Source organism: Jaculus jaculus, chromosome 10 (genome assembly GCF_020740685.1).
Source record: "Jaculus jaculus isolate mJacJac1 chromosome 10, mJacJac1.mat.Y.cur, whole genome shotgun sequence".
In the NCBI taxonomy this organism is placed as follows: domain Eukaryota; kingdom Metazoa; phylum Chordata; class Mammalia; order Rodentia; family Dipodidae; genus Jaculus; species Jaculus jaculus.
The window spans coordinates 100,708,449-100,723,383 of NC_059111.1; the positions used below are offsets into that span (position 1 = coordinate 100,708,449).

Consider the following 14,935-nt stretch of genomic DNA (forward strand, 5'->3'; position numbering starts at 1 on the left):
TCTGCCATGCCTTGCTCCTGCTTCCTGCACCATCTACCAAAGATACCACCTGTGCTCAAGGCCCCTTGTCTCAGGGGTCTGCTTCTGGGGAAATGATAAAGGGCTGGACCTTCTAGAGTTCCCAAAGCCCTGATCACCACCAGACACTGGTGGTGGGTTTGCATGTCTTAATGACCACCCTATAAAACTCTATGTGAGCCAGCCACTACTGGAGGCAGAGGAAGAGAAATGTAGCCCAGGACTTGCCTCCTACCTCTTAGAAGGGTGATAGCTGGGAGCCTCAGTAAAGGAAAGGGGGCTACAATGCAGAGAATCACTGCCATGGAGAGGCACCAAAGACTTAGAAAATGAAGGGTCACAAAACATTTAATTAATGAGAGATGTCCAAGCTGAGGTGGACTGGGGTGGGGGGACCGATTAGGGGCAGACCCTGTATAGCTGAGGGCACTCCTACTTATGTCTTGAAAGCTCAGCACAAAACACAGTGTCTGGCACATCTTTGGAATTTAAAAAATTACTTGCACAATGTCTGAATAAGATTACAGCTCCTAACCCAGCTGGAGCTCCAGTATAGGGCGCATGCTGGAGCTGCAGCAGTAGGTGCCATATCTGCCATAAGTTATGCAAAAGTCACACACATTACTGTCTCCTCTGCTGAGCATCTGGTTTCTCATTCCCACCCCATTCCAAACGTTCTCCTCTGAATCACACTGCTTAGTTCACTAATCCACATGACCTCTATCACACCCACCAACTGTTTTGGTATCTCCACTGCTCTCACTGAAACTCAAGACTTTGACCACAAGTCATATAACAAATGGGCCCTCAGAGGGACTACACACCACTCAGATAAAGGATCAACAGCTCAAAGCTAGGCTGCACCAGTGGTCCATTCTTTAATCTTGACAGGGTGTACAGTCCACGCTCTACGAGACAGCACTCTGAAGGCCAAGCCACTTGGAGCACAGTTCTCAAAAGATCATCATCATCATCATCATCAAGAAGGTGGAAGGAAGCTTTTGGAGATGTATATGAATATATGGTGGTGGTTTCATAGGTGTATCCTTTTCTACAAATTAGACAACCTATAGATGTTAAACATGAACAACTCTGTGTATGTCAATCATATCTCAACAAAATGTTTTATTTTTATTTATTTTTTTTAAGCAGCCAAACCTGGTACCACAGGGCTATAATCCAAGCTACTTGGGAGGCTGGAGCAGGAGTATTACAAGTTCAAAACTAACGTAGGCTAAGAAAAAGATGAAGGGTTGCCTAAACAATTTAGTGACACCATGTCTCAGAATAAGAAGTTTTAAAAAAGTCGGGTGTGGTGGCACACACCTTTAATTCCAGCACTCGGGAAGCAGAGGTAGGAGGACTGCCATGAGTTTGAGGCCACCCTGAGACTACACAGTGGATTTCAGGTCAGCCTGAGCTAGTAAGACCTACCTTGGAAAAAAAAAGTGGGGCTTGGGATGCAGCTGAGTGGTATAGCACACGCCCCCATGCCTGAGGTCCTAAGTTCCACTCCTAGTTCTGGAAGAAATAGAAAAAGGAAGAAGAGAAGGGAAGCATTTTCTATCAAATTTGTCCAATGTCTCTTCCTGCCCGCTCTCAGCACACCCACTCAGTAGACCGGTTTGGTAGGGCAGAGTTTTCATTTCTAACAAGCACTCTCAGAGATTCTGGGATGGGCGGATCCCTGGAACCCACTTGGAAAATGACTGATCTATGCCATAAGCCCAAAGGTGGTTCCAGCCTTCCCATCTTCAGGTTCAGAAAGATGCAGCTGGCAGCTGTGCAGCAAGGCAGCAAGCTGAGCCAAGTTTCCAGGGCCTTGACACTGCTTCTGCACCTGGGCCCTTGGGAGGCTTCTGAGGCAAGGAGGTGTGTGGCCATCCATTGTCTTTGCACGTGCGTGCATCTGGCTTCCTTCCCCATCTCTATGCTTCAACTTCTATCAGCATCAACTTTCCTTCCCATGAGCGCACCTAAGCCCACGTCGTGCATGGCTTCACTGTGGTACTAAAGTCAGCCTCCTCCCCCATCGGGTGTATGTGTATGTGTATCCACATGTGTGTATATAGGGAGTTACAGCACCTGGCAAAGAGCCATTCAAATACACGTAGAGCGTTCCACTGCAATTATTTCATATTAATAATTATCATATAATTATAAACACTAGTAGTAGTTGCTAAAGGAAAACTTTAATTTCATATTTACTATATAGTTGAAGGTCCCAGAGACAAGTGAAATTTGAAGCCAGCCTACCAACTTTGATAATTTACTGATCACTTCTTCACAGAGGGGCGTCAAGACCTGCAAGTTTTTAACTAAGTGGGAAAATGAGATTGGCAGTGGATTGCGTGATTTTCATTTACTCTCCTCAAATGTGAACTACCGTATTTCTTCTCCTGTTGTCTCTATTAGCAACAGAAGACAAATTAAAAAGCTAATGAGTGCAATGTAATTTCTTTTAAAGCTCTCTTTTTAATCAAATATACTTCTAGTTAGTCACTTTTTATACACTGTGATCTAACAAGCTATGACTTTTTAAAAATGATTTCCATTTGTGGCTTTACAAAGCTATATCCTTTACTGTAATGATTTATATGCTCAAGCTACAGCATGCCTTTTAGAATATGTGCTGCCATCTATTCATGGGAATTCAAGGAAGGTTCCCAGAGGCCAAGGTCAATGCAGAGGAGAAAAAAAATAGCTCTTACCCCAATTGCGGCCGACTATGTGGGAACACAGGCCCTGGTCATGATGGGATCTAGCCAGGCAGTGTGGGCAGCTCATAGTTGACATTCTATGGACAATGAATCAGGAAAACAGGTGGCTGGGATTGGTATAAAGTATGATCTTCCAAAGACTACTACTTTGTAACAGTGGTGGTATTTGAAGCCAAATCCTGTAGAACAGAGCTTCAGAACTGGTCCTCACCTTCTACCTTGTTGGAAGCAGGGTCTCTTGCTACTCACTGCTGAGTACACCAGGCTAGCTAGCCTGTGAGCTCCTGAGGATTCTCTAGTCTGCTTTTACCTCATAGGTGAGCTGGGATTACAGATGCACAGTACCATGTTCAAATTTACATGGGTGTTGAGGATATGAACTGAGGTTATTATGCATAGCAAGCACTTTTACCCACATAGCTGTCTCCCCAGACCCTTATTTTCCAATTTTCCTCCAACCTTCATGGCCAAGCTCCAAAGATCCCTTCACCGTAGTTCTTACTCAATAAATCTTCCCTATCAGCCATCTTCCAGAAAATCCATCATTGACTCTGAACTTTTGAACTGTTTTTGTTTGTCTGTTTTTCAAGGTAGGGTCTGGCTCTAACCCAGGCTGATCAGGAATTCACTATGTAGTTTCAGGATGGCCTCAAACTCACAGTGATCCTCCTACCTCTGCTTCCTGAGTGCTGGGATTAAAGGTGTGCACCACCACAACCAGCTATGAACTATTTTGCTTGCTCCTATTTCCCTATAGTCTGGCACACAGTAGGTTCATAACAAATACCTGTTAAATAACTAGACACTGAAGATATCAGAATGACATTCTAAACAATTTGTTTTTCATCTTCTCAAAGGGACCATGAACTCAAGATATGAGATCATGCCCTACATTCCATACCTTTAATCTGCATCTACCCCAAGAACTAAGAGAACCCCCAAAATGCCTGACATATAGAACTGAATTAAGATTAATCTCCATCTTCACCTAAAACCACTATAGAATTATGTGGAAGACAGTCTCTGTACTCAAGAGGCAGATGGAAAAAATTACTATATCTTAATATTTATGCCCAGTTTTTGGTATCCTAGCAATGGTCTTAAATGTTTCAAAAAACCATATACAAGGATGTTTTCAATATCCCATGGCAGAAACAAAGTTACATACATTTTAGTTTCCAACCTGAATGGTGAATTTTTTTTGCTGAGTTTAATATTTAGTCTTGTTTTTAGTTTGCTAGTCTTGTTGATAGTGGAAATATCCCAGCACGAATTTATTGCTTGCTCAAAACACAAACAAACAAACAAACAAAAAAAAAAAAAAACAAAAAAAAACCCTGGCATCAATGTAGAATTAAATAAAGACTTGGCAGGGACTTCCTTTGGTGAGCTAACACAAGTAATCAGGGTCACCTGCCACTGTGTCCCTCTGAGCATGAAGAGCTGAAAGGTGACACTGCAGAGGAAAGCCCTCTCTTCCCTGGAGCACAGCTTCTCAAGAATGGTCCTAAGACCATCTGTGCTGGCTCATCCCCAGTTTCTGCGGGCAACTTTCTGAGGTGGGGTAGGAGTAGAGACTTTTGAGGAACAGAGGCCTTGTCTCTGGAGAAGGACAAGGTAGCTATGGGATCTGGCAGATCTGGCAGGGCTCTGTTTTAAGAGGCTCTCCAGATGAAAATTTGATGATCAACACAGTGACAGTAACCTTGTAACTGACCTTCAAGTTAAAGGTCAAGTTAAGGCCCAGAGTGGTGGAGTACACCTTTAATCCCAGCACTCGTGAGGCAAAAGTAGCAGGATCCACGTGAGCTTGAGGCCAGCCTGAGACTACATAGTGATTTCCAGGTCAGCCTGAGCTAGACAGACACCCTACCTTGAAAAACCAAACAAACAAAAAATGTAGTAAAAATCAAGTTAGAAGATAACCTTATATCAAACTCAAAAACCTGAAAAAGCAACCCTGTTTCCTGAAAACTGCAAATCAGATTTGCCTCCCCTATATCAACAGCAATTCTGAGGCAGGCTAAAAAGACAGGCAAAATTAAGGAGACATGAGAAAGGAAAGAAGCTGGAGAGATGGTTTAACAGTTAAGGTGCTTGCCTGTGAAGCCTAGGAACCCAGGTTTGACTCCTCAGAACCCATGTAAGCCAGATGCACACACATGATGGTGCAAACATCTGGTTTGCTTAGGGCTAGAGGCCCTAGCATGCCCATTCTCTATATAAATATTTTAAAATAAAATAAAATAAATATATTAAAATAAAATTTTAGGGCTGGAGAGATGGCTTAGCGGTTAAGCGCCTTGCCTGTGAAGCCTAAGGACCCCGGTTCAAGGCTCGGTTCCCCAGGTCCCACGTTAGCCAGATGCACAAGGGGGCGCACGCGTCTGGAGTTCGTTTACAGAGGCTGGAAGCCCTGGCGCGCCCATTCTCTCTCTCTCCCTCTATCTGTCTTTCTCTCTGTGTCTGTCACTCTCAAATAAATAAACAAATAAATAATTTTTAAAAAAAATAAGTAAAATTTTAAAAAAACAAGTGAACTAAACTGGGCATGGCAGGTGAAACCTTTAATCCCATCACTCAGAATGTTAAAGAAATGTAAAAGCCTGAGAGCCTACATTTCATTCCACAGTGCCCATGTAAAGCCACATGTACCAAGTGGTATCTGGAGTTCATTTGCAGTGGAGAGAGGTCCCAGTGTACCCATTCTCTCATTCTCCCTCTCCTTGCAAATGAATTTAAAAAAATATTAAAAACAAAGCAAAAAAAAAACAAACCCAAAGAACAAAAAGCTACCTTACAATTTAATTTACAAATGAAAATTCTTAAGGGAAATAAGTAAAACAGCTCATGTTTTAACTTAATTTTTAAGGTACATAAATTTTAAGCTTTTCTTAGTCTTTAAACTTTATTGTAAATTACATCCTTTCTGGTAAGTAACTTAGCCACAAAAATCATCTACATCACCATCGTAAATATGCCTGTGTCTTCTCTTTTGAGTACATATACTATCTTTTTCCTTCCTATATGTCTTTGCACCTAAAGTCTTAATAATCACTAACCTTGCTTCATTCTGACCCTTGAAACTCTTTTCTGTGGAGCAAAGATGCAGGTTTACTGAGAGAGGTCCCTAAGGGAGAAGGGAAGTCTTCAGGCTGCTGATGACATTGCTGGGCTGCATTTCCCCAAGGCAGCTGACTATCTGGGCCCAACCTCAGTAGCTGGGGATAATAAGTGGCTTCCAGGTGACCCTCTCCATTCCTAGGTCCCCTAGGCAGAAGACAGAAAGTTCTCTATATCACAATGTTTCTATATCACCTGATGGGGACTGGTGAGACACACTTAATACAGTCTCATTCAAAATAACGAATGATCATGAAAGGTGTCAGTAAAAAGTTAAAACAAATAAAATGATGAAGGAACAGGAAGGCACTTGTTCCTTTGAAAGCAAGGTGTCCCCAGTGGCTTACTGTCAGGCTCAGATACAGGGGACCTCTGGAGGAAAATTCTGCAGGACAAAGGCCTACATGCAGCATTTGATGACTTCTCTGTCCAGGTAGCTCAAACACATCCCTCTCTCTCAAGATGTCCCTGAAGTTTTCTCTTCTAGGAGAAAGGCTATAATGATAGACAATCAAAGAGCGTCTCCTGCCTCCTCTCCCACAGTAAGAAGTTAAGCAATCAGGAGAATCAACCTAAAAAATGTGGTCTAGCGTTGGCAGTCACAAAGCCAGGATAAAAGACAAAGCTGAAGACTGTCCTCAAAAGTGTAATACCAGCACTTGGGAGGCAGAGGTAGGAGGATCGTCATGAGTTGGGGGCCACCCTGAGACTACAGAGTGAATTCCTGGTCAGGCTGGGCTAGAGTGAGACCCTACCTTGAAAAACAACAACAACAAAAGCTCCTACTGACTTATGTTCCAGAAGACCAACCACTCCAGGGCTCAGATGAGGCTTGAGGGCAGACAAGACAAGGGTGACTAATCTGGAAATGGAGCATTACCAGGTCTACGGCGTCCTTGACCCCAGGTTCAGACAGCCTAGGCTGACCTTGAGGACCAAAGGCCATGGTGATCTTGAAGAAGAGGCCACTCTAGCCAGAATTTTAGGTGGCAGTCACTTAAGGCCTAAAGAAAGCGGTGCTAACATATACAAAGGCAGGGTCCCTAAATAGAAAGAGGAAGTGCAAGAACTAGAGGTGACTGTGCCTGCTTAGGAGTGACAGAAGGGAAGAAAGAGTTCTTAAGGGCCCAGGACTATCAGCAAAACAGTTTTTATTATCCCACAGAGGTGCTCTCAAAAGGCCAACTCAGGGCAGGGGAGATGGCTCAATGGTTAAAGGCACTTTCTTGCAAAGCCTAATGGCCCGAGTTGGATTCCTTGAGTTGTATTTCCCAGTATCTATGTAAAGCCAGATGTACAAAATGGCCTAAGCATCTGGAGTTTGTTTGCAGTAGCAAGAGGTTCCCTAGCACATCCCCTCCCCCTGACTGCTTGCAGATAAATGAAAAATAAATTAAAAAAAAATTTTAAAGGCCAACTCAGCCAAAAGGATTGTGAAAGAACATTAGAGGTCCAGGTAGAGGATTCACACCTGCCCAGGTTCTCACCCACAGCCTTCCTGATGTAGCGTTCCCCAAAGCAAACTGTACAGGGATGGGTAATACAGGGGCACAAGATGGTAAGAATTCATAAAGGCTTTAGAATCTCCAAATCAACTTTTATTTATTTATTTATTTATTTATTTTGGTTTTCTGAGGTAGAGTCTCACTCTCGCCCAGACTGACCAGGAATTCACTCCGTAGTCTCAGGGTGACTTCAAACTCACAGCGATCCTCCTACCTCTGCCTCCCAAGTGCTGGGATTAAAGGTGTGCACCACCACGCCTGGTTTCAACTTCTTGATTCAACTTGTGCTCTAAGAATGCATTGCTTATTAAATATAATTTTAAAAATCTTTTTACAAGCCTCCATGCCTATTTTTTTTAAAGCAAACTTCAACAAAGCTGGTTTGGTTTACAATGACACATGCAGATAATAAAACCCTGAGCAGTCCTTGAATTGGCATAGTTTGCCCTAAATTCAGGCCACAAAGAAATAGCCTCTGGCATGCTGAATGTGTAAGCCTAAATATACAGTCAATATACAGTAGAAGCCTCTGGTTTGCCCAGCATCACTTACAGGGGCCAGCCAGGTCCCCATGTGAAACCAAAGTTTTCAAGGAAGGGCCAAATACACTCCAGAGAGAACATATGCTATTGTGCTGGTACCTTACCTTCGAGTATAGCCAGGCCACCACCCATCCTTTTGTATCAATACCCTCCCACAGGACCATGGAGGTAAGCACAGTTCCCACCTTCAGGCTACACCTTCCAGCAGTGGGCACCTATCTCCCCTTCATGGAAGGACTTGTGTAGGAGAAGGAGGGGAAATGGAGCCAGGAGATCTGTCCCTCATTAGCATGCAGAAGCCTGGGGGGCCTCCTAAAAGGAGATGGCTGTGTGCATATCTAAATTCAGGAGGAAAGCCATGGCTGGAGAAGGGCAGATTTCAGTGGCAAGATAAGAGCTACTGGGGCTGGAGAGATGGCTCAGTGGTTAAAGACACTTGGTTGCAAAGCGTGAAGGCTCAGGTTTGATTCCCCAATACCTATGTAAAACCAGATGAACAATGTGGCGCAGGTGTATGCAGTTCATCTGTAGTGGCAAGAGGCCCTGGCATGTCCATTCTTTCTCTCTCTCTCCCTCCCTCCCTCCCTCCCTCCCTCCCTCCCTCCCTCCCTCCCTCCCTCTCTCTCTCTCTCTCTCTCTCTCTCTCTCGTAAGTAAATAAACAAACAGACAGACATTTAAAGGGCTACTAAAACTCAGGAATCCCTCCTACAGAGAATGGAGAAAAATGAAGAACAATGACTAACTGCCAGGTGATGAAGCTTTGCGATCCTCTGAGTTGGATCAAAATGAAAGGAGACAGGGTTAAGGGTGCATCTAAGGGAGGGGTGGGAAAACAGGGACAAAACGGGTGGGTGAGGGGACATGCAATAGTGCTGTGGGCAGCAGCTGGGCCCAGCAGGAGGAACAAGCCAAGGAGGAGGAGGTCAAACAGGCAGGCTGGGCCTGTCAGGCTCAGAGTAGGTTACAGGTCAGCTATGTCAACATAGCTCAAGCACCCTGTCCAGCCTTTCCTAGGAAGCTTTGAAGGAGGTAGGAGAAAGCACATCTACCACCAGGGTGGGAGGCAGGAGGTCTCAGGAGATAAGAAGTCCTGAGATTTTGTTATTACTGCCAGATGTTAACCTCTTCAATGTGGATTATGCCTACCTTCTCATGGGAGTCTGAGTTTCGTTTCTTGCCAATTTTCATCACTGTGATATTGTTATTTTCAGAATAACTCCTTACCACATTACTACCTTGACCCTCACTTTCTCTCTCCAATTCCTCCCACAGACTGATTCTTCCATTAGGCCACATGACTTGGGCTAACTGCCTGAATTCTACACATTTTCATTTCCTGGCCTATGTATAAGCTATGGGTGTGGAGGGAGTCTTATAAAATTATCTAGTCTCAGGTATTTCCTTCCAGGTAGTTCCTTCCATCATCCAAATGCAAAGCCTCCAGCCTCTTCCACATGGCAACAAATGACGTCTTCTTAGAACACGCTATCAACCTGTGATCCCCTGTTGTTCCAAGTTTCCAGGAGTTGCTCCAGGTTTAAGAAGACAGCTATCATTTCTTAGACTGGTATTGAAAGTTCCCCCAAACCTGGTCCCAACTTATCTTTTCAATCACATCTTCCACTATTCACAAATCTTCTGATCTGGCTAGGCAGGTTCTCTTCATCTCCTGCATGAGTTATGCACATTGCTACTGTGTGTTTGTGGTCAGTATACCCCTTCTCTTCTCCAGCTGTCTGCATCCTCTCTATCCATGCAGACCTGACACCTCCACTCTGTTCTGCTCTTCACCCAGCTCCCAGGAATCCTTTCTATCTCTGAATGTCTAGACCAGGAAGCTTACTTGGCTCCCTTCTTAGATGGTGTCTCATTACCATTTCAACATGTACATGTCCTCATTTCTCAACCATATAAAGTCTCTTGAGGGCAGAAACTGGTAACATATATTTTTATCTCCACCATGGCGACTCCCTCTGCATATTCCCTGCGAATGCCACTGAGCCTCCTGTATCCCATGACTGTCTGGGACTGTCCCAATGCAAATGGCCTTACCTGTAGTATCTGGACTGCAAATAGGTAGAACACACAGCCTTGGACACATGACTAGCTGAACCAAAGTCAATGACCTTGACTCTGTATGGTTGTCTGGATGGATCCACCAGCATGATGTTTTCTGGTTTGAGGTCAGCATGGATAAGACCCAGGCTTTTGAGTTTCATCAGGGCTGTGGCTACCTGTTGGAGGACGGGGCGAATATATTTGAGGGGCAAGGGGCTAAACTTGTTCTGCTTCAGAAAGTCATAGAGGTTCTGCTCCAACATCTCAAAGACCAGGCACGTGTGGTTCTTGTGCTGGAAGCACTCATAGGCCCGTACAAAGTTGTAGTCATCGGCACTCTCTGTGCTCAGCCGGGCCAGGATGCTCACTTCAATCTGACCTTGACGGGCATACGATGGGTGGTTCTTCAGGATCTTAATGGCCACAATTTCATTGGTACCCCTCTTCCAGCACTTCACCACTTGTCCAAACGTCCCTCGGCCCAAGAACTCTAAAACCTCATATGTGTTGGTCATGGAGCACAGCACCTCATGCTGCACTAGCTGGTAATCACCTTCACTGTTGGAGCCACTGTTCTTGGAGGTGGCAGTGGACGTGGTGGCAGTGGCTACAGTGGCCCCACTGGCATTATTCTGAATCATGGGTGGATGCTCTTCGATGATCTGCACGCTGCTTGTGTTCTCAATTTCCTCACTCTTGCGCTTGAGTCCACATTTTTGGTAGGTGTCAAGGAGGCTCACAGTGCTTCGACGCATTAGGTTATGTGGTCCGCCGAGGACTTGCCCGGTGACAGAAGTGCTACTTGCTGATGTTACAACTATGTGCCCGGTGCTTCCTGGGAAGATGATGGTCTGCTCGTAAGGTAGGCTTGGGTTTGGGATCGGCAAAGAGGTGCTGACGGTTGTGGAGGCTGGCTGAGAAGGTGGTATGTTCTTGCTCTGGCTGTATACTTTGCTATGGGAGCCGTACCCAGTCATGTCCCAGTTGGAACTCGGCTCTACTTTCAGTTTCTTCACACTACAGAAGGCACTTGATTGAAGGGTGTGAGGGGAGAAAACCTGCACATGTGAGGCCATACCTAGGAGAAGAGCAAAAGGAAAAATAAATATCTGAATGACCTCTCCATGAATAAACTCAGCTGACTCATTTGGGCTCTGATCAGTGACTTAAACCATTTAAGATATTGTCTTCCTACTTCAAAAGAAGCTTGAAAAACTGAATCTATTCCACCAAGAAGCACGGCCTAGTTTCATTTGTGAAATCAGTGGTTCCCACATTCCACTGTTCTACCCACCATTCCATTCTACCCAAGGAAGGCAGGACTTCTAAAACAGAGTCGGTACAGCAGCTGACACAACCTACATGAGACCTGAATAATATGGTGGGAGAGGGAATAACATTAAAGTTGAAAAGACACTAGGTGGAAAGAAAAGATTCACTGGAGGAAGGACTTGGAAAGGGGGAAAAGTGGGTGGTGGTAGAAGGGGATTATGATCATGGTATATTGTCTGTATTTATGGAAACTGTCAATAAAAAGTTTAAAAAATTAAAAAATATACAGAATTGGGACTTAGTTCATCACTTATTTCTTATAAATATACTTGTAACAGAAACCAATTTTTCCTCCATTCTCACCAAGTCGCATCCTCTAAAACTAAAGATGATATCAAGGGCCCAGGTAACTAACTGTTAAATACTTAGCTCTTCCACATGGTCAGCTCAGTTTCACCAACAGTCCCACAGCCAGGTTCAATGATTTAAGAAGCATGGTTCCACACAGGCCGCCTCACAAGAGCTCTCATGATTTTTTAGTGTTGAATAAGACAATTACCATCTCAAATTTTGGTCACCTTAACTGAAACTTGTATGTTGAATATGTGGTCTTAGGTTTAGTTAGCTTAAAACATTATATTACATGATATAAAGTTTTATTCATTTATTTATTTGAGAGAGAGAAAGAGGGAGAGAGAGAGAATGGGTACATCAGGGCCTCCAGCCACTGCAAACAAATTCCAAATGCATGTGCATCTGGCTTACATGGGTTCTGGGGTATTGAACCTGGGTCCTTAGCCTTTACAGGCAAGTGCCTTAACTGCTAAGCAATCTCCCAACCCCTATGTCACATTTTAAGCAGTAGCAAGGAGCACAAAATTCATGGGCTTTTCACTAAGTTTTTCTGCCAGTTCATACATCAACAAATTTCTCTAGAAAGGATTATAATTTCATACCAACATATCAACAATTTAGATAACCTCAGAAATACTTGAGACCCTTCCAGAATAACTGCATAATCTGTAACTGTGGCAACACTAGAAACAAACAAACAAAAAAAATCATCAACAATATTCTAAGGAAGCCTAGAGAGATAGCTTAGCAGTTCAGATGCTTGCCTGTGAAGCCTAAGGACCCATTCAACTCCCCAGATCCCATGTTAACCAAATGCACAAGGTGACACATGCACCTGGAGTTTGATTACAGTGGCTGGAGGCCCTGGCACTCCAGTTCTCCCTCTCTCAAAAAAAAAAAAAAAAAAATCTAAGAAAAATGACTACCATGACCAGAAAGGATAAGCCCTTAAAGGTGAAAACAGAAACCAATGCCGCTCACCTTCTGGGCTGCAGCTGATAAGCATTTCTTAACAAACACAAAGAAGTGAAGATGCTGTCAAGCACTGCTGGTGCTGAGCCATCCTAGCATCTGCTCTCTGAAGCCCCAGCATTACCTACAGTGATTACTGAACATCATCCTCTTCACCTCATCTCCCATCACCCTGATCCTCCCTCTCTTAGCAGATCCCTACTTACTACTTTGTCCATAAGGCTGAAGTCAGCCTCATTCTCCTTTATTCTCTTCATTTCCAAACATTTCTGAATTATCTGTCTACCCTCCAACCTGATTCTCTCCAGTCCAAGAAAAAGATATGTTCATTCTCCCTTGTTCCCTGACCTGGCCTCCCATTTTCTCTAGAATCCTACTTCTGCCACTGTTCTTTCTCCTTTTCTTGAAGCTATTAATTTCTCTCTGTTAAATGGACCCAAGTCCTCAGGTTGGCCAAATCAATCAGTGACTCAATCTTTTCCTTATACCTTTAGCAATGTGCACACGTGCGCACATTCACACTTCCAACTTGTAAGGCAAGAGGGGTATACCCATAGTCTTCTCTCTCGTCTTACCTGTAAATTAGTGCTTTATGTTACACTCTTCTTCAATGCTCACTTCTTAACCCAACTCCACATATTCACATACTAGGTATGGGTTGTAAGGTAATTTCCTAATTCAATAGTCTTTTTCAGTCCCCTAGTCTTAACCTTTCTGCAACATCCGATACTGCTGGCTATGACTTCCTTCTGGATGCTCCTCTCTGCTCTTGTGTGAATCTGTAACACCCTCCTCCCCATGGCTTACTGTAGTGAAGATATATACATTTGAGTAGTTTTTCTTTCTTCTTTGAAATGTCAGAGTTTCCAGCATTTTGATTCTGTTTTCTTTGGAAGACATCATCCATTCAAAGTTTAAGCTGTCTTTCTATGTAGGGAACTCCTATATATTTATCATAGAATGAGATCCCCTTGAATGTTCCAGAAATTTATTTCGGTCTCCTGCTACATCAAAGATGATCTTTCAAAACTCAACTCCTTACCTTTTCCCCCAGACCTATCCATCTAATTTTTGTTCTAGCATCTCCATTTTTGTTCATAAAGTATGTATCAAGTTGCTCAGTTCCCACACTATGGATTTACCTTTGATGATTCTTCAGTGCCTGCACAGACAAGAAGACATTTTGAAGTCTCTTTTCCTTTAAAATGTCTCTGGTGTCCAATTCTTTATTTCTGTTCTTGCTGACACTACTGTAGTGGAAGTAGCTATTCCCAGCAGTTCTCAAGCAAATACAGAAGCCTGGTCTAGTCTACTGAGTACTCTCCCCTTTAATTTGCCTATATTTGACCACCAAATTGCTCTTAGCTGAGACCCCTATAGGCACCTTGCTCCTTTGTCCAAAAACTTTTGATGACTCCTAAGGGTCCAGGAGATAAAGATGAGGACTCTACACATCTACAGAACTAGGCCTGACTCTAGAAATTAAGAGAAAAATCTGCCAATACATTTCTACCCAAAACAAGACTTTTTAAAAACCAAGGCAGAAGACAAGCGTGGTGGCACATGCCTTTAATCCCAACATCTGGGAGGCAGAGGTAGGTAGACTGTCATGAGTTCCAGGTCACCCTGAAACTACAGAGTGAATTCCAGGTCAGCCTGAGCTACAGCAAGACCCTGCCTCAAAAAAATAAAACAAACAAACAGAAATGGCAGAATCTTGGTTATATGTACAGTGAGACCCTGTATAAAAAACAAAAGACAAACAAAAACCATAAATTAAGGCTCAGTACTTAAGGCACTTGCTTGCAAAACTTGATGGCCCAGGTTTAATTCCCCAGAAACCACATAAAGCCAGATGCAAAGTGGTGCATGATTTTAGAGTTTCTTTGCAGCAGCCCTGGGATTAGAAATCCGAAAAAGAAAAAAAAAACCACCCCACTAGTCCCCCGCTTGCTGTTCAGAGCTGGGCAGTCACATTAGCCTCTGCTTGGGCTACATGTCCTCTTGACGTCCTAGGGCAGTTCTATTGTGAGCCTCACCTTTCCTGGGACTCTCTGGGTCTGCAGAGGCTTCCCTTCCCGCTTGGAAGCTGACTCCAACCTTAACCTAGAACTATGGCTACACAAATGTTTATGTCAACTATGCCTGGCATGACTGTTTCAGCTTGCTTATACAGCTAGGCTTTACCTTTTTCTTTTCACTGCTTTTTGTGGTCAACAATAACATTGTTATAGCATAATGGTGCTTATTCTGTATTCACCACTATCAATCAAATATCCTTGTAGTTCTAAATGTTAGAAACAACATGGAAATGGCAGCGCCTTGACTTTCAGATATCTATCCATAGAAGAGACCAAGTAGGGCTGGAG

General features: G+C 43.7%; 1 protein-coding gene across 4 annotated transcripts in view; it reads right to left on the reverse strand.

Annotated features, from left to right (window-relative positions):
- Positions 1 to 14,935, reverse strand: part of Hipk2 (homeodomain interacting protein kinase 2) — a 221,968-nt gene that overhangs the window by 139,675 nt on the left and 67,358 nt on the right. For all 4 annotated transcript variants that reach the window (XM_045160101.1, XM_004661171.3, XM_004661169.2 and 1 more), the window contains exon 2: positions 9,963 to 11,046. In XM_045160101.1, the coding sequence (XP_045016036.1) occupies positions 9,963 to 11,046 (1,084 nt within the window). The remainder of the gene's footprint in view (positions 1 to 9,962; positions 11,047 to 14,935) is intronic.